Source organism: Carcharodon carcharias, chromosome 12 (genome assembly GCF_017639515.1).
Source record: "Carcharodon carcharias isolate sCarCar2 chromosome 12, sCarCar2.pri, whole genome shotgun sequence".
Taxonomy (NCBI): Eukaryota; Metazoa; Chordata; class Chondrichthyes; order Lamniformes; family Lamnidae; genus Carcharodon; species Carcharodon carcharias.
The window spans coordinates 49,034,382-49,054,100 of NC_054478.1; the positions used below are offsets into that span (position 1 = coordinate 49,034,382).

General features: G+C 39.4%; 2 protein-coding genes across 10 annotated transcripts in view; one reads left to right on the top strand and one right to left on the bottom strand.

Moving 5' to 3' along the window:
* zranb3 (zinc finger, RAN-binding domain containing 3) overlaps positions 1-15,431 on the top strand; it is a 122,053-nt gene extending 106,622 nt beyond the window's left edge. For all 3 annotated transcript variants that reach the window (XM_041201037.1, XM_041201038.1, XM_041201039.1), the window contains 3 exons: positions 243-648; positions 6,711-6,842; positions 15,199-15,431. In XM_041201037.1, the coding sequence (XP_041056971.1) occupies positions 243-648; positions 6,711-6,842; positions 15,199-15,297 (637 nt within the window). In that variant the 3' untranslated portion in view covers positions 15,298-15,431. The remainder of the gene's footprint in view (positions 1-242; positions 649-6,710; positions 6,843-15,198) is intronic.
* Positions 15,432-17,847: 2,416 nt separating this feature from the next.
* The window catches only part of rab3gap1 (RAB3 GTPase activating protein subunit 1), a 70,853-nt gene continuing 68,981 nt past the window's right edge, over positions 17,848-19,719 (bottom strand). For 5 of the 7 annotated variants that reach the window (XM_041201043.1, XM_041201041.1, XM_041201042.1 and 2 more), the window contains one exon: positions 17,848-18,630. In XM_041201043.1, coding sequence (XP_041056977.1) covers positions 18,388-18,630 — 243 coding nt within the window. In that variant the 3' untranslated portion in view covers positions 17,848-18,387. The remainder of the gene's footprint in view (positions 18,631-19,719) is intronic. The other 2 variants (XM_041201044.1, XR_005944590.1) reach the window with 2 other exon arrangements.

The window sequence follows — 19,719 nt, forward strand, 5'->3', positions numbered from 1 at the left end:
ATGTTAATAATTAAGTATAAATGGAGTAGCGACTTCTATATGTAGCCATGGCTGCTAAATAGTCATCCACTTTATAGATGTTAGAGCATGCTTTGATGTGAATTAAATTTGAGCAAAGAAGATTAACACTTGGTAGAACAGTCATATTTACAAAGAGCTAACACATTTTAAAGATGTAACGTTTTCTACTTGTCGTTAAATCGTTAAAAATGTGTATTGTATTGTATTTGTCTTACTTCCAGTGACACAAGTGAAATCATTGAGAATAAAATCTGCAACAGGGCTTCTGAACTGCCTCGTGCTGATGAAATAGCTGGCATCTCCTTGGAAATTGGCTATGTACAAGCTGTAAACAAAGAAGGAAACCCACTTTGTCTTCATTGTCAACAGCCAACAATCCAGGTCAGCAAGCATCATGAATCTACAGCTTGGGACACACGATATTGCTCCCAAAAATGTCAGGAAGACTTTTTGGTGCGGTCCAATCGATGCTATATGAGATCAAAAGTTTTTGAAGCTGAGCGTGGAATCTGCCAGCAGTGTGGCCTCAATGCTCAGCAGCTGTACCTTCGCGTCCGAGATACGCTGAGGACCCATCGGAAAGAGCTACTTGAAAAAACATGGCTGGCGCAGCTTCCACTGGATCAGGTAAGTGGGAAAAACTAATTTTAACATGTTTTGCTTAACCTTAAATGAAGAATTTGCCATGTTCACTTGCATTACATTTTATTGTAAAATAAAATATATGAGAACACAAAATGAGGCAATAAGGCCCAATCATGTTCCTGCACTGAGTTTCATTTCTTATCCCTGCCAAAATCATGCCAGCTGCCCCTCCTCATCTGCTTTATATCCAAATACTGATAGAGAGGTGAGAGGCATATCCTTGGGCAACGTTACTGCTGCTGCCCACATCTCTTATATGACCTGTCTGAGGGCTGGCCCTTGCTTTGTTACTTTCCAGGCAATGTTTGTGGACTCTGAAATTGAGCAGAAAAGTGTTTACGCTGGGGACTGTTTTGATCTTCCATTTTCTGAGTTGATAATCCCCTTGTGATTGCCTCAGGGTTGGATCTAGTATTAAATGAGAAGGCTTTCACCACAATGAGATGAGTAATTTTATCTCTCACTCAACACACTGATGCAGACTATAGACAAGCCAAATACTATTGGCTCTATTGTTGTACTTGATTCATCAACCTTGGCTCAACAAAGCTTTTGTTAGCCACAGACCAATTTGCTCCCGTGCTCTCCTGGGTGGCCTCTTAGCTTCCATTCTCCATAATCTTGAGCTCACAACTTGCACCTAATCTCATTTACCCATCACTGCTGTGCTTGCTAATCTATATTGGCTCATGGTCCACCAATGCCTCGATTTTCAAAAATTCTCATCCTCACCTTTAAAGCCCCTCCTGGCCTCACTTTTCCCTTCTTCCAAGGCAGCCATGCCTTTAACCATTTAGGGACTAAGCGCTGGAATTCCCTCCATAACCTCTCCACCTCCCTCCCTCTCGCCCTCCTTCTTCATGACACTCCTTTAAACCTTTGACTAAGCCTTTGGTCATCATGCTTAATGTCTTCTTTGGCTTGGTATCCATTATTGTCTGATATCTCTCTTATGGTTCGCTTCACTTTATTAAATATATTATGTAAATATAAATTAGTAGTTTAATTCATCCATTGCTGATACTTTTTAATTTAGCTTTTTCAAGTTATTTTTATCCTTACATTGCACCCTTATTGTTATTACCATAAGTACTCATTTCACTTTCATTCATTTAGTTCTACCTTAAGCAGCAGATTTTAAAAATATACACAAAGGCATTCCAGTTATTTCAAAAAACAGTTGTTGCACTTGAATTTTAGATTATGCAATGTCGAAAGAATCACTTATCCGTTTTTCAAACAAATGGCTAGGCTATGACTTCTACAATTAATCTTAGCATCCCAGGGCTAGAGAAAGCAAAATCTCCCAGTGATTCTGCTGCTCATCAGAAGTGGGATGTTAGCTGATTGCATGCTGTTGAATACAGTTTGCAACTGCTCAGATACTAAAGCAGTCCATGTCCATATACAGCAAGACCTGGAAAATGTTCAGGCTTTGGGCTGATAAGTGGCAAGTATCATTTGGGGCCACGCAAGTGCCAGGTAATGACCATCTCGAACATCTACCACCTCCCTTTGACATTCAATGACATTACCATCATTGAACCCCCCACCATTAACATTCTGTGGGTCACCGTTGACCAGAAACTTAACTGGAGCAGCCATATAAATACTGTGGCTATAAGGACAGGTCAGAGGCTGGGAATTCTAACTCACCACCTGACTCCCTAAAACCTGTTCAACATCAAGGCACATGTTAGGAGGGTGATGGAATACTCCCCACTGGATGAATACAACTCCATCAATATTCAAGCTTGACATTATTTAGGACAAATTAGTCTGCTTAATTGACACACCTCTTCAATCACCTTAAGCCATCACTCTTCCACTGCTGGCACACCATGGCTACAGTGTGTAGCATCAATAAGATACACCACAGTAACTTGCCAAGGCTTCTTTGACAGCATCTTCCAAGCCCTTATTCTCTACCATGTAGAAGGGCACTGTAAAAGGAAGCACCGCCACCTTCAAACTCCCCTCCAAGTCACACACCACCCTGACTTGGGAATGTATTGCCATTCTTTCATTGTTGCTGGGTCAAGGTCCTGGAGCTACCTCATGAAGAGCACTGTGGGAGTACCTTCACAAATTCTGTGGTAAACCTATCCTGCAACCGCTGACTCAAATTATTTAAAGAATAATTTTTTAGATTTTTCTTTTTCACATTTATTTTCTATTGGTCCATTTTTGTTTACCTTTCTGTTTTACTTCAGTCTTTTCAAAATTCATGTATATATCTTTCTTGTCCTTTCAGCATCTTCCCCATAACTCTGCAAATTAGCTCTCTTCAAGGACATGTCCAGTTGTCTTTTGAAAGATTCCATTGGATGAGATTCCACCGCCCTTTCAGCTAGTGTGTTCTAGATGTGAAAAACCATTTGTGTGGGGGAAAAAAATTCTAATTTCCCTTTGTTTTATTTACCAGTTATTTTAAATCTATGACCTCTGGTTAATGACTCACTTGCCAGAGGAAACAGTTTCTCCTACTTTCTCTATTGAAGCCTCTCATAATTTTGAACACCTCTTGGTTCTCCTCTTAACCTTCTCTGCTCTAAGGAGAACAATTCCAGATTCTCCAATCTCTCCATCTAACTGAAGTTTTCATCCCCAGTATCATCCCAGTAAACCTCCTCTGTATTCTCTCCTAGGCTTTGACATCCTGTCTAAAATACGGTGCCCAGAATTATATACAGTAATCCAGCTGATGTCTAATCAGTGATTTTACGGCGGTTCAGCACAATTATCTTGTTTTTGTATTCATTGCCCCTATTTACTTAGCCAAATATCCCATATACCTTATCAACTTGTCCTGCCACCTTTAAAGGTTTCTGAAGATGCACCCCCTACGACCTTCTGCTTTGTTAATATCCACCCCATTCCTACATACAAAAGTACAATTTAGATTATACACTTATTCATAAATTGTATCTCTCCCTTGTCTGTCTATTTCACCAGTCTGTTTATTTAAAAAAGAACAAATGGAAAGAGCAGCAGAATGGATTTCCATGCACTAGTTTTTCTTTCTTTCAAAGTTTGGGAGGGCTGAGAAACTTTTACTTTTCACAATGTGGTCTTCACTTATTGCACAAATCTCAGATGTTGCTTTGTAATTCTACAGCATTTAAAATCAAACTCAAAAGAGGTAAAGCTGCATTTATTGTGCAAAAAGGAGTGCATCTCTTTTTAAGGGTATGTTACATAGCGCAGTGTGAAAGGCTAGTGGGAGACCTGGATATATTTGCCAACTTGCTTGGAATATTGGTTGCATGAGATGATTGTTATGCTGAGTGTCCTACAGTCCATCAATACTGGTGGCATAAGACTCTTAAAAGGGCACCGTGTTTAAATCTTCCTCCACTGAACATAGATTATGTCACACACACAATGATTACAAAATGTTGAGACATCCTATTTTTTGTCTTGCTCATGCTTTCTCTTTATGTAAAAATAATTTCTTGGGACACAGTGACATTGACAAAAGCACATTTCTTGCTGATATTTAATGGCCTTTGGAAGATGGTAGTTGTCCACTATGATCCTTGTGACAGCCTTCCATGATGTTATTATGTCAGGAATTATAGGTTTTGAAGAGTGTGCTGGTGAAGGAACAGCAACGCATAGCCAAGTCAGCATGGTGTGTGATTTAGAGAAGAAATTAGCGTTAGTGATGTTCCCATATTTCGTGCATTAGCAAATGCTCGCATAGATAACTGGCCTGGGGAAAACAGGAAAGTGTAGCAGATCATGGAGGAGGAAACTGAAAACCCAATGAGGATGGGTTCAGTCATCAGCATTTAAATGTGAACCTGGTTTGAGTAACTGATGTGAATAAACCATTAAGACTCTGAGTTCAGTATATTTTCTGCAATGTTAGCTGTGAACTTAGTAAATTCCAGTGCTACTAATTTCTCTGCAGTTGACCACACCGTCCTTCTTCAACACCTGTCTGCTGTAGTCCAGCTGGGTGAGACTGCACTCACCTGGTTCCATTCTTATCTATCTAATCATAACCAGAGACTCACCCACAATGACTTTGCTTCCTGCTCCTACAACTTCCCCCCTGGTGATAGATCTATCCTTGGTCCCCTCCTATTTCTCATCTGCACAAGAAATAGGAGCTGGAGTTGATCAAATAGCCCATCAAGCCTGTTCCATCATTCAATACGATTGTGGTAGATCTCTGGCTTCAACTCCATGTTCCTGCTGGCTCCCCATATCCCTTGATTCCATAAGACCAAAAATCTGTCCCAGACTTAAATGTATCCAACATTGGAGCATCCACAACCCTCAAGTAGAAAATTCCAAAAATTCACAGCCCTTTGAGTGAAGACATTTCTCCTCATCTCAGTCCTAAATGATCATCCTCTTATTCTGAGACAGTGCCCCCATGTTTTAGATTCCATGACCAGCGGAAACAACCTCTCAGCCTATCAAGCCCCTTCAGAATCTTATAAGTTTCAATGCAATTGTGTCTCATTTTTCTAAGCTCCAGAGAACATAAGCCCAGTTTACTCAGCTGCTCATCGTAGGACAACCGTCATTGTGGGGACCAATTCAGTAAATCTTTGCTAAATTGTCTCCAATGCAAGTATATCCTTCCTTAAATATGGAGACCAAAACTGTACACAGTAATCCAGTTGTGGCCTCTTCAAAGTTCTGTGCAATGGTAGCAAGATTTCTTTATTCCTGTAGTTCAAACCTTTTGCAATAAAGGCCAACATGCCATTTGCCTTCCTAATTGGTGGCTATATCTTCACGCTAACACTGCATTCCTTGTAAGAGCACACCCGAGTGTCTCTGAACGTCAATATTTGCAGATTTCACATCTTTAAAAAAAATTCAGCTTTTTTTATTATGATCAAAGTGAATAACCTCACACTTCCCCACATTATACTTCATCTGCCATCTTAATTGCCCACTTGCTTAACCTGTCTATATCTCTTTGCAGCCTCTGTGTCCTCCTCACTTGCATTCCCACCTAGCTTTGTATCGTCAGCAAACTTACTTAGATGAAGGTATAGAGTAATGTGATTAATATAGATTATAAATAGCTGAGGCCCATCTACATACTGCTTCTTAGCGACATCATCTGAATATACTGCATCAGTTTTCACATGTTGACAACACCCAGCTCTACCTCACCACTGACCTCTTGACTCTTCCGTTATTTTTAACTATTAGACAAATTTTTTGACATCCAGTACTGGGTGAGCAGAAATTTCCTTCATTTAAATGTTGGAAAAACCAAAAGCATTGTCTTCGGTCCCCACCACAAACTCCATTCCTTAACCATAATGACCATCCCTCTCCCTGACAACTGTCTTTATGGCACCAAGTCCCATTCATCCATCACCTTTGTGCTCCCTGAGTTGCATTGGTTAAGCAACACCTCAATTTTAAAATTCTCACCCTAGCTTTCAAACCCCTCCATGACCTCGTCCCTCCCTGTCTCCGTAGGCTCCTTAACCCCACAACCTTCCAAGATATCTATATTCCTCAAATTCTAGCTTCTTGAGGATCCTGATTTTAATCACTCTGCAATTGGTGGCTTTACCTGCTGCTGCTAAGGTCTCAAGTTCTACAATCCACTCCCTAAGCCTCTCTGCCTCTCCAACTCTCTTTCTTCCTTTAAAACCTACCTCTTTGACTAAGCTTTTGGTCAGCTGCCTCAATATTTACGTACATGGATTAGTGCCAAATTTTGTTTTACAACAAACCGTTATTTCATGTAAAGCACCTTGGGGTGTTTTATTATGTTAAAAGTACAATATAATTACAAGTTATTTTATATATTTTCTTCCTAAAAAAAACACAGCCTCTGTGTAGCCTACACCACAATCATGACCCAGTTTCTATGGTAATGTTTTGTACAGTAATAAATTAAAATTCCCACAACACAATCTCATATAAAGCACTTTTGTATTTTATTGAATTCTCTCCCTCTCATTTAAAGTAGCTTTATTTGCAATTTATAAATGAATTCTTCAATAATTTATTACGGCATCATTAAGATTTATTTAAAATCTGTGATTTGCCCTTTTCAGTTAAATGAAATTATTTGGAATCCAACTGAGGGCCAGTTCTGGCAAGTGGACCATGTGAGACCAGTATATGGTGGTGGAGGACAATGCTCCCTTGAGAATCTACAGACACTTTGTACTGTCTGTCATAAAGAGGTTCGTAAAATTGTATTACTATAATCAAACGGTTGAAATGACATGATTCTTTTTCCACAATTGTATTTTTTTCTCATGTTTTTGTCTTCCTCATAATTGATGGGGAAAACTAAAAGGCTTGGGCGAGTCAGTCAAAGAGTAATATGCAGTACTCCTGTCACCTGAGGTGTAAAATAAGAGTCTTATTAACTTGGATAAAAGTAAAATACTACAGATGCTGGAAATCTGAAACAAAAGCAGAAAATGCTGGAAAAACTCTGAAGAAGGGTCATACAGACTCAAAACGTTAACTCCGTTTCTCTCTCCACAGATGCTGCTGGACCTGCTGAGTTTTTCCAGCATTTTTTGTTTTTGTTTCTTATTAGCTTTGGCTGGCTTTGATGCCTTAGACTTAATATCACCATGAGAGAACTATGTAATATAAGTCACAAGCTTACAGTACCGTGCTGCACTCAAAGCTCAACATTTGCTATTTCTATCCTCTGGGCACCAAAGTAAACATAATAAAAATAAGAAATATCAGGTGCCATCAATGATCCTGCTACAGACTGTGCAAAAGATTTTTTTAATTCTTGGACTGAAAAGCTAATTGTTTTGCTGATGCCATAAAGTTTAGGAACACACTGTACTGGTTCTCCCCCAGCACCCTCCCCACAACATTATAGAACTCTACAGGCTAATTTCCTGCAACAGCACTGGTTCAAATAAGATCAAAATGTTAGGTGTAGCAAGAAGCAGTAAATTTTCTGATGATTTATTGGATGTTATGAGCAATTCTTTTTATTTATCCTCACTGAGACCTCTCAATTCCATTTTTTGGAATGTGTTTTTATGAGATCCATATAAGTCATACTAAAATTTGAAATTCTTCCATGATCACATGTTCTTAAACACAAGGTATGTTTCCAAAATAAAAACAAAATGCTGGAAATACTCAGCAGGTCAAACAACATTGTTCTGCTTTTGGGCTGGGTAAGTTTCAGCTTTGTGTATTTTTGGCAGGTGGGGGGTGGAATTGGGCACAAATTGCACTGGTTACATTACAGTTCAAAATTTACACTTGATGCAACTTGTATCTAAAATTCTCCTTTCATTGTGCTATTAAAATGACTGAAAACTAGAAAAAACAGCACAGTATTAATGTGCATAAATGATGTATAGTTTCAAACTTTAATTTTCATATTTTGTGGTGTGAGTTAAGCATATTCCCTGGTCCCTGACTGCTCACACTGATTTTCAATTGTTAATGTCCATATTTGTGTTATGGCATACCAGGAAATTTCTGTGCAAATAGGCACAGCTTAATAACATAATTTCAGGTGTAATTTACAGATTGCAAACCCTTCCCCCCTCCAAACTCCACAGGAAATCCCAACCCTAAGTTATAATTTTAATTTCCTGAGCAGGTGTATAAACCAAAACATTTAAAAATCTTTCCCAAATCAAAAGTGAAGATATTTATCCAATATTTCACAGTGAGAAGTTTCCTTTGTAAGAGCTCTTAAAAAGCAATGGGAAAACAGGAGTTCAAGTCTTGGAAGAGAATTAGAGCTATGTCAATTGTAACACTTGTTCTTTTTAATTACTCTCATTGGGATCTCAGTTTAATGTCTATAGGATGTCACTTTCAATAGTCAGGATTCCCAAAGCCTCTGAGAGATCCTCCTAATTGATCTGATTTATGAGATTAAGTCCACTGAGGCACAGTTTAGACCTAAAGCTACTTGATAGCAAGAATTTTGTTAATATATTATGATTAAACCCTTCTAATTAGTCTTTTCTTAGGAATGAAAAGAATTTAGTAAACTTGAAATGTGCTTTTAATTTTCTTGCATTTTTTAAAAAAGAACTAAGTTCACTGTGTGTCTTGTGAAATAATTGAAACTGGTATAGGATCTGAAAATTGCCTTATGGAGTTAATATGTACATATTCAATTTCTTTGCCTGGTATTTTAACCAACTCCATGAAGGTCCTGATGAGGACCTAGATTTTGTGTAACAAATATGGCTAAATTAGAGAATTTGTAATTTTAAAATGCCCATGAAAAATCTGAAACCTTACATTTGGATAAAATGATGACTTTATTCATTCTTGGGATGTGGAAAGCATTGACAAGGCAATATTTATTGCCCATCCCTATTTGATTAAGAACTGTGTCACATGTCAGCCAGGTCAGGTAGGGATGGGAAGTCCTCTCCCTAAAGGACGTAAGTGAACGAGTTAGCTTTTGACAACAATATAACAGCCTTCATGATCATTTTATCTGGTACCAGCCCACAAATTACCAAATTTATACCTCAACCGTTCAATGCTCCTTGACCTTCCTATTCTCCTGCTGCCATCCCAGGCTTGACACCCTCTTGGATAAGCCTACAGCTTTCTTCTATGCCTCTCTTGACATTCTCCAAAGGGTCTATCATGTCATTTCTTGCTGGTCCCTTACAAGCAGCAACCCTAATACCCTGTCCTACTCTTGCCAAACTTCCAATCTTGCCCATAAAACCATAAGACATAGGAGCAGAAATTAGGCCATTCGGCCCATTGAGTCTGCTCCGCCATTCAATCATGGCTGATAAGTTTCTCAACCCCATTCTCCCCGTAACCTTTAATCCCCTTACCAATCAAGAACCTATCTATCTCGGTCTTAAATACACTCAATGTCCTGGCCTCCACAGCCTTCTGTGGCATTGAATTCCAGAGATTCACCACTCTCTGGATAAAGAAGTTTCTCATCTCTGCTCTAAAAGGTCTTCCGTTTACTTTGATGCTGTGCCCTCGGGTCCTATTCTCTCCTACTAATGGAAACATCTTCCCCACGTCCACTCTATCCAGGCCTTTCAGTATTCTGTAAGTTTCAATCAGATCCCCCCTCATCCTTCTAAACTCCATCGAGTATAGACCCAGAGTCCTCAAACGTTCCTCATATGTTAAGCCTTTCATTCCTGGGATCATTCTTGTGAACCTCCTCTGGACCCTCTCCAGGGCCAGCACATCCTTCCTGAGATACGAGCCCAAAATTGCTCACAATATTCTAAATGTGGTCTGACCAGAGCCTTATAAAGCCTCAGCAGCACATCCCTGCTTTTATATTCTGGTCCTCGCGAAATAAATGCCAACATTGCATTTGCCTTCCTAACTACCGCGTCAACCTGCTCGTTAACTTTAAGAGAATCCTGGACTAGGACTCCCAAGTCCTTTTGCACTCCAGATTTCTGAATTCTCTCCCCATTTAGAAAATAGTCTATGCCTCTATTCTTCCTACCAAAGTGCATGACCTCACACTTGCCCAAGTTGTATTCCATCTGCCACTTCTTTGCCCATTCTCCTAACCTGTCCAAATCCTTCTGCAGCCTCCCCACCTCCTTAATACTACCTGTCCCTCCACCTATCTTTGTATCATTTGCAAACTTAGCCAGGATGCCCTCAGTTCCTTCATCTGGATCATGAATGTATAAATTGAAAATTTCTAATCCTAACACTGACCCCTGCAGAACTCCACTAGTCACCGGCCGCCATCCTGAGAAGGACCCCTTTATCTCCACTCTCTGCCTCCTGCCAGACAGCCAATCTTCTATCCATGCTAGTACCTTGCCTCTAACACCATGGGCTCTTATCTTACTGAGCAGCCTTCTGTGCGGCATCTTGTCAAAAGCCTTCTGGAAGTCCAAGTAGATAACATCCATTGGCTCTCCTTTGTCTAACCTGCTCGTTACCTCTTCAAAGAATTCTAACAGATTTGTCATCTCCCCCCTGTCCAACTCAACCTTCCCAATGCCGATCCTGTGGGTTCTGCTAGTGGTCTAGCTATCACTGGCTGTCTCCCCATCTCCCTCCAGAATGACTTCACTCACACACAAAACCCTTGCAATCCATGAGCTTATTGTGGATAGTTGCATCAACATTATGGCTGACCAGGTCCTCTAACTGAAGCCTTCACTCATGACTATACCATTGTCATAGACAAATTTTGTGTGTTTCATTTTTATTGCCGGTGATCAATATGCTTGTAAATAATGTGTGTGTTTTCTTACCTTCAGAGTGGTTTACTCATTTTTAATAACCCAGCAGCGAGCTTTTGTGTATTTAAAAATGAAGGTTATTTTATTTCTTACACGTTTTCTCTGGAAGTTAACGAAAATGCAACATCTCACTCACTCGACTCGCCCACATTATTTCTTACACACAAAGTTATATACAGATGAAGATTAAAAACAGTAATTATAAAAATGAAATTTATCTCGGTCTCTGTTTCATCACAGGCCTGATGTTTCTTAGTTGGAGTGCTTTGGTTGGAGTGAAGGTCTTGATAAGCAGAGATTTCTTCATAGCTGCAAAGGTTCCTGTAGTTGATCTGACAGTAGGTTGGACTGTTGGGTGAACTTGAACTTGGAACAGGATATAAGAGAATCCTTTTTATTTCAAGGTATTGCTGTTGGGTACCTTGTCGGCTTAGTTGACTGCAGTGGTTTGATGACTTTTGATGCTGTTGCATGGATTCTCTGATATTCTGCTGGAAGCCTACTGTCATGTTTTAAAATCAGGGGGCAAAGATGGACCACCTTAATCATGTGACCTTGTATCAAGTGCTGAGTCATTATCCAAATGAGGCGGTGTGTCGATTCGATAAGCATTCTGGACTGTGGCATTTCACACTGGTAGTTTCAGACAGCCCAAAGGCCTTTGTGTTTGAAGGACAGACCAGCATATTACAATGAGGTGTCAGTGTCTTTCATTTACCTTTTTAGTCTGACCCACAACGAGTCACATCAGTCAATAACATAATCTTTTGTTCTCTCTAGTGACAGGGTAGTTTCAATCCACAAGAGAAGTCTGGTGATCCCAGAGATCATCTTTTGCAGTGTCTAAAATGTGGCTTTTAAAATTGGCTTTAAAAATTTGTATATATACATGCCTGTACTGGGCATAACACCCTTCACCACTTGCCTTGCCCAGACTGTTGTGGTGGTGTGGCACTTATAACCAAATCTCACCTTGATCTGTCTCCTTTCTCCTCTGGCACTTTTCTCCTCCTTTGAACATCTTTTTGTTCTACACCTGTCACCTCTCATTTACAATTCTGGTTCTCCACTGCCGCCCAAGTACCATGCCAGTTTTCTCAATAAGGTATCTTCACTACTTTACTCCTGTAGCACCAGTGGCTTGCAGATGCTGGAAATATGTAATAAAGCCAAACAATGTTAGAAAAACACAGCAGGTCTGGCAGCATCTGTGGAGAAAGAAACAGTTAATCTTTCAGGTCAATGATACTTTATGAAAACACATCAGTTTCAACATGTACACTGACAACACCCAGCATTACCTCATTACTGTCTCTCTTGATTCCTCCACTGTTGCTAAATTGTCAGGCTGCTTAGTTGACATCCAATACTGAATGAGCAGCAATTTCCTCCAGTTAAATATTTGGAAGACTGAAGCCATTATTTTCTGTCCCCACAAAAACTCCATTCGCTCACCACTGACACCCTTGGCAAGTCTGAGGACGAACCAGATTCCTTGCACCCTCAGTATCATATTTGACCCTGAGATGAGATTTCAACTATGTATCCATGTCGTCATTAAGATTGTATTTCACCTCCCTAATTTCACCCATCTCTGTCCTGCCTCAGTAATTCGACTGAAATCCTCATCCATGCCTTTGTTACCTCCAGATTTGACTATTTGAATGCACTCCTGGCCAGCCTTCTGCAATTTACACTTCAAAAAATTGAGGTCATCTCAAACTCTGCAGGTTGTGTCCTAATTCACACCGAATGCCAATCAACCTTCACCCCTATGCTCGGTGACCTAAACTGGCTCCTGGTGAAACACCTCGATTTTAAAATTCTCATCCCTAATTTCAAATTCCTCAGTGGCTTGGCCCCTCCCTATCTCCGTAATCTCCTCCAGCCCGACAACCCTCCAACAGATCTTCATTAATCTAATTCCAGCCTCTTGAGCATCATCAATTTTTATTTGTGCGCTGTTGATGGCTATACTTTCTGCTGCTTAGCCCCTAAATTAGCCCCTCTGGAATTCCCTTCCTAAACTTCTCTGCTTGTCTTTCCTCCCTTGTGACACTCTTTAATACCTTACCTCTTTGACCAAGCCTTTGGTCACGTATCTTAATATCTCCCATATTTGGCTTAGTGGCATATTTTGTTTTATACCTCTGTGACGTCTTGGGACATTTTATTGCCTTTAAAAGCACCATATAAATACAAATTGTTATTGGTTTATTGAATCCAAATCTGCAACTTGCAATGGTGGAATTTGAACTGCTTTGCATTAATTGTCCAATACCAAAATCACTAGGCTACCTTGCCCTTAAAAATAAGGCAAAAGAAAGCTATGAAAATGTTTACAACAACTTGCATTTGTCTTTCATATTTACCATAAACAAAATATGCTAATACATTTCGTTGTTATAGGATTACTTAGAACAGGAGGACTAGGAAAGATGGTAGAAGATCTTTTGGAGGAAGGTATTAAGGAGTAGTTTGAAAATGGGAGAAGTGGAACAAGATTGCATTTTATTGACGTTGTATGATTAATAATCCCCATTGTTACAATTATGAAATTTATAAGGTTGTTTTGGAACTGTGTCTTTGATTTAAGGTAAAACGGGGGATCATGTGACTTGTTCCAAAGTCGGCTTGACAACAGGCTTGGGGTGGGGGTTGTTAAAGATCAAAGGGAGGTCAGATTTTGATACTGGGATGATGGTGTAAGGTGTTCATGTTGGCGATAATGGCAGCAGTCTGAGTTCAGAATTGGTAGACTAAGAGTTTCCCAGAAAAATGTTGAAAGTGTCGGGTTGTAAACAGTTGAGTTGTAAACTGTCTCTTTACTTCTAAGATGAGAGAGAGTTGGGGGTCAAGGATAGCTAATCACCATTTCAAACTGTATGCAAGGTGTTTCACGTTGCCATGGGGAAGAGTGCAGAGGAAGCCATTTTTGAGATCAGATTACAGGCTTCCCTACAAATTTATATCATAGACAAACTATCACAGCTGGATGCAGGAGGGAGACAATCTCTAGTCAAAAATATATATTCTACAGCTATCTAAGTATTATTGGAGATTTGTTCTAGCATGGCCAGAGGGGGAAAAGTCATCAGGACAGATTTTACTGTAGATGGTGGATTTAGGGAACTCTTCGAATACTTAGGGAAGTGCTTCGAGGCAGTCATTCAAAGTTGCTACTTGGCGAAATGAGGAAATGCAAACCCATTGGAAGGGGGGAGCAACTGTGGATTGTTTGCGATAAGGAATTTAATTCTGTGGAGAGTGTGATAAGTATAACAGGGGAAGGTTCCTTTCTGTTGTTTAAAGTATAAGTTGCATACAGAAAGATGCTTAGTCAATAGTGCTTTTTTAGTTATCTGTTACAGTGAAAGTTTTAAATTGTGAATACTTTATGCTGTTAACTGAAGTTTGAATTTCTTTTCAAAAGTTATTGGTCTCTAAGGGGATTGTGACAACACTGAAGGTGGGCAGAGGTAATGTTTTCACTCTTGTTTGTTTGTCTGTAGACAATATATCTCAAAAACTAATGGACAGATTTCAATGAAACGTGGTACATAGGGTATGATCTAAGGAAGAAGTGATTAGTTTTTGGCTAAGATCCAGATCTGGATTCTGGAAGTTTTTAAACATTGGGAGATGGGGCGAATTCACTTTATTTTTAAAATGTTTATGTTGTTTTATTTAGAATGTGTTTTAAAATGTTGTGGTGGAATTTGTCATAGTTGTCAAAATGTGAGCAGAGTTTTCAGCAGGTTGCTGGATGTGGATTGGCCTGAAGCCTCCTCAGTGAGATGGAAGCTCTTCAGAAAAAAATTTTTTTTTTTTTAGCTTTGTAGTTGCAGAGCACCAACCACCCAGGGAAAAGCCTCCAGGAAGAGCTGCATAGTTGTAATAACATTGAGTTAATGCAGCCTGGCGGAGGTATGCACTCCACTGAGCGTCCTCTTCATTTGTTTTTCATTAGACAATTAATTTACACAAGTTGGTGAGCTCTATATATATATATATATATATATTTATAGATCTGTATAAATGCATACTTATGTCTACTTGTATAAAAGCTGCAAATATGTAACATGCAAATAGTTTGAACCCTTTTTGTACTGTGGTGCCAGATATTGCTTCCTTAATGCTCCAGTATTGAAATGTATATATTTTGTTTTAAAAAGCTAGTGCTTAGGAAACCAAATAGATGATTCACAGTAAGCACTGCCACCTTTCATTTGATATGCCTCTGATGATGTAAACTGTAACTTATTATAAAACTTGAGATATTATTGTCCAAATGACTCAAAAGGTAACAATGAATTGTAAAATTTCTCCTTTATAGAGAACAGCAAAACAAGCTAAAGAAAGAAGCCAAGCAAAGCGACTTTCCGATACTTCCAAATATGCGTCAGACATCAGAAGTTTTTTTACAAAGAAATGAAGAATAAGTACAAATATAAAATGTTTGCAAACATAAAATATAACTAGCACAGTTAACAGGTACCTAGTTTGTTTTTGTATGCACTGTGATTTCTTTTTCGTGTAATAATCATAAAACTCAGCAAAACCTTTTAACTTTGTGTGCATTTATTTTTACCCCTTTCTGACTAATTCTGTATCCCATAAACGACTTCCAGATATTGACCCAAACTGTATATAATTACCACAAAGAACTGTGGAGTAAACCCAGCTAAGATGGCCACTATAATAGAAAGCATCTAACATTCAGCCATTCCCTGGGAAATCAGTATCGTGTGAGAAAATTTTAATGTCACCACTTTAAACCGTAGCTTAATTTTTTCGCATAATAGTGTGCTATTAACTTGTTAACTATTGAAATTCCAGTTAGGTTTCATACATGTTGGACATAGATGAGAACACTGAGCTTGATACAAACATGGGTCTCAGGGTGAGAGGGCAATGATTTTTTTTAATATAAAGCACACCTCGAGGTGCCATCCCTGCACCTACATCTGAGGTGGTGGCAGGCTGCAAATCAGGATGCCCTGTGGTTTGAGATGATCTTGGCCATATTCTGACTGCCTGAGGTCTGGAGGATTCCAGCTCTGTTACTGCGTCTACTGGAGATGCTGGGTTCATTGGCAGAGGGGCTGAGGAGCCACTGTCCACACTGGCAGTTCCACAGGCAAATCCCAAAGAGGAAAGTGGCATGGAAAATTCACTGGCAGAGGGAAAGTGATCATTGACCCACTTGTGGCACTGCAGCCATGGTCTGGGGTAGGGGAGTGACTGCAAAGCTCCTGACCTCCTTTGTGATCTCCATCCAGACTTGCTTGGTCAGGGAGGGCAGTCTCTTGTCGTTCCATGGGATGAGGACCTCCCATTTTGCTGTTGCAGCCTGGAGGAGAAACTGCATGTAGACATCACTAAACTGTGGGATCTCCCATTGTCTTCCTTCCAACATTGTTACAGCAGACTCCCAGTCAGCTCTTTGGATTGTCTGTTCTGTTGGAGGGCTCTTCTGCAATTTTGCCAAGATAATTGTTTAAAATGAGGCAGCAGTAAATGCAGGGTGAGTACTTTAAATATGGCACCAGCCTTTGTTTTGGGTGGCACTTCGTTGCCTGCCCCTGCTGTTTAATTGTACAGGCCCTGGTACCTCCAATTAGTTAATTGGCCAGCCACCAAGTGATCACGTGCAGCCAGCCAAGACTATCGAATGGAAGCAACACACGGTCGGGACCTGTGACTTCCGAACAAAATTCAAACTGATATTTCTGTAAATAATGTGGGCATCTCAGAACACCATGCAAATGAAGGCCACAAGTTGGTTACAGGATAAAGGTTATTAACATGCTATTTCCAAGGTCAGATACTACCTGAAAATATGTTGCGTAAATTGTATGACCCTTGTTGCTCACATGGGTATTATGTGCAGCTTATTGGGTAGCAGCATTCCTTTAAATTCAATGGAGAATTTGCAACCTGTCCAGCTGATGTCTCCTTTCCATTGCAAATGTGATGGTTATCACTTTCCCCACTGTGGACTGCCTGGTATGGCCAATGTTTCCTTTAGTATCAATTGAAGATTCATACTATGGTAAACTTCACTTCTGTGGGAAGTGTTGTTTGCAGTCTATATACTGCATACAATTCTGTTGCAACCCCTGTCATGAATTGAAGTTGCTCCTTTAATACAGTACATGCAGGTGCTGATCTTGTATGTCAGGTATCAGCAAAAGCATCATGTGATTTTGGTTTCCTTACTTGTGGGATACAATTTCAATGAAGTCATTTCAGAGAAGGTTCACAGGGTTGATTCCAAAAATGAATGGGTTGTCTTATGAGAAAGGATTGAGCAGGTTGAGCCTATACTCTGAGTTTAGAAGAGTGGGAGATGATCTTCTTGAAACATGGTAAATACTGAGAGGAAGTTTCTCCTTATGGGGAAATCTAGAACTAGTTTCAGAATAAGGGGTCTCCCATTTAAGACAGGTGAAGAGGAATTTCTTCTCAGAGCTATTAATTTACAGAATGCAAGAGCAGTGGAGATTGGGTCATTAAATATATTCAAGGCCAAGTCAGCAGAACTTTTATTTACACAGTAGTGAAGGGTTATGGGTGACAGGCAGAAAGGAGTTAGGGCCATGATAAGATCACTGACAATCTTATTGAATAGTGGAGCAGGCCTGTTCCTATTTCTGATGTTCTTATAAGATGGCTGGGGTGTGGTTAGCTACTTAGAACTGAGATGAGAAATTTCTTAATGCAGAGAGTTGTTAATCTTGGGAATTCTCAATGCCAGAGAGCTATGATACTCAGTTGAGTATATTCAAAACCGAGATCAATAGATTTTTGGGTATTAAGGGGATTAAGGTATATGGGGATAACGCAGTAAAGTACAGCAGCCCTGATATCGAATGAAAGAACAAGCTCGAATAGCCTCTTCCTGCTGCTATTTCTTATGTTATTAAAAGTATTAAAGTAGGTGATTTGTACTATTTATTGATGCAATAAACTACTTAAAGCATCCACAACCAGAAAAGTCTTTATGAAGTGGAGTACATGGTACAGGCAAAAAATTTTTTGAGACCATTCCAAAATCCTTCCAGGGCTGTAATAACAATTATATAAATCAAGTACTGCCCTATATTCAGCAAGGTAGCAACTGAAGTAATGACCATATCAAAAATTCACTATGCACTAACTAGTATCATTTTACAGTAGTCATAATATTTTACATTTGGACAGTCATAACTATGCTATTTTCACTTATTTCAACATTAATGCTGAAATTGAAATTCAAACCACCAACTGCACTTATGCCCGACATTAGCAATCATGGAATATACTGCCTGAATCAGTGCCAGTTTTCTACATTGCATGCATTATACTTGTTATGCAAAAACATTTTTGTAGCATTTCAGATTGGGCCACAGATATATTTAACAGCTACAGCTTAAACATATTCCTTTATTAAGTGTAACTCAAATATGACAAAATGTAGGAATGACATTAGATATAACCATATAAACTAATTAAATGAGTTAAATTATCAATTCAGCCAATCTTAGAAGAACGATGTATCTGATGAAAATGCTCCAGCTAGACGAAATTCATCTTTTAGCATAACACAGTACATGCGTTGTGGTAAAGATTTGGAGTACGGTGCAGGACGTGGCACAGTTGTCCGAAGAATTATTTCACGTCCAGTTGGAGGAGGAAATTCCGAGAGTGCTCCTGAGCTTGACCTGTGCTCATCAGAAGAACCTAGCTTTCCAGGTTCATCTTCAATTGGAGTCAGAGTAGTAGCCTTAAACAGAACAGATTTATTTTACACCAATTATGTCTGAACAGTGGTTAGAATTCATTCACTAGTTACTGATGAGACACAAAACAATTATTTAATTGTATGTATAGAATTTGATGTGGAAGCTGGAAATGAAATTGACCAAACGTAGATGCTGAAAGTGATATTGCCAAATGCACTATTTAGTGATTCAACTGGCCCTATCTTTAAAATTATTCAAATAGATTACAAGCTAATTACAAATGTTTTAAAAATACAAATTAATTTTTCTGCAATGTAAATGTACATTTTAAAGTTCAAATGCTATTCATGATGTAAAACAGACTTGCATTGGATGAACATTGCATGTTTTTCATTGGAATTCGCAATTTGATTACAATATGAATGCCAATTCCATATTTTGAAATATGTAAAATAATATACTTGGAAAGAAACACTTTCCATAATGTTAATGACATTTCTTTGTGAATGATCTGGTCTGGTAAAGCAGGTGGACCATAAAAATACAACCTTGTACTTAAACATATTGGTCCAGAACTTCCAACCTCCGTATGGTCATACTCCAGAGATACCCCCCCAAGATTTGTACAAGACCCCTCAGAGGTCCCGTACACTGACTAAAGAGGAACTGTTGGAAAGTTTGAACTTCCAATCGGCAATTCCCCTGCACCTGGAACCTTCCAAAAAAGTCTCTGACTGTTAATTCAGAGTCGGAGACTTCATAGTTCCAACTCACTTACCTGAACAATTACCCAGGAAAAGGTAGAAGGATTAAAACCAGTTTTAACTCCTGGGTAAATTTACCATCTACCCTACCCCCTCACCTGTCACCCTCTGCCCTCATCCACCCACCTGCCACTCTACCACCTCACCCACTTACCTTCTTTCCATAGCTTCTCAGTGATTTTGGGACCTTTAAACTCTACTTACCAGAACACAGCAGCTAGTACTGTAAAAAGGGGGCATGGCTTCTACGCTGATTCTCTCTACTGCTCCCTGTGAGGATTGCTTCACTGTGTAAGTTTGGAAGAGCCCTCCATTGGAAGATAGGCCCAAAAAAATCGTAGGAAGGCCAGTGGCTTACTTTTTGAT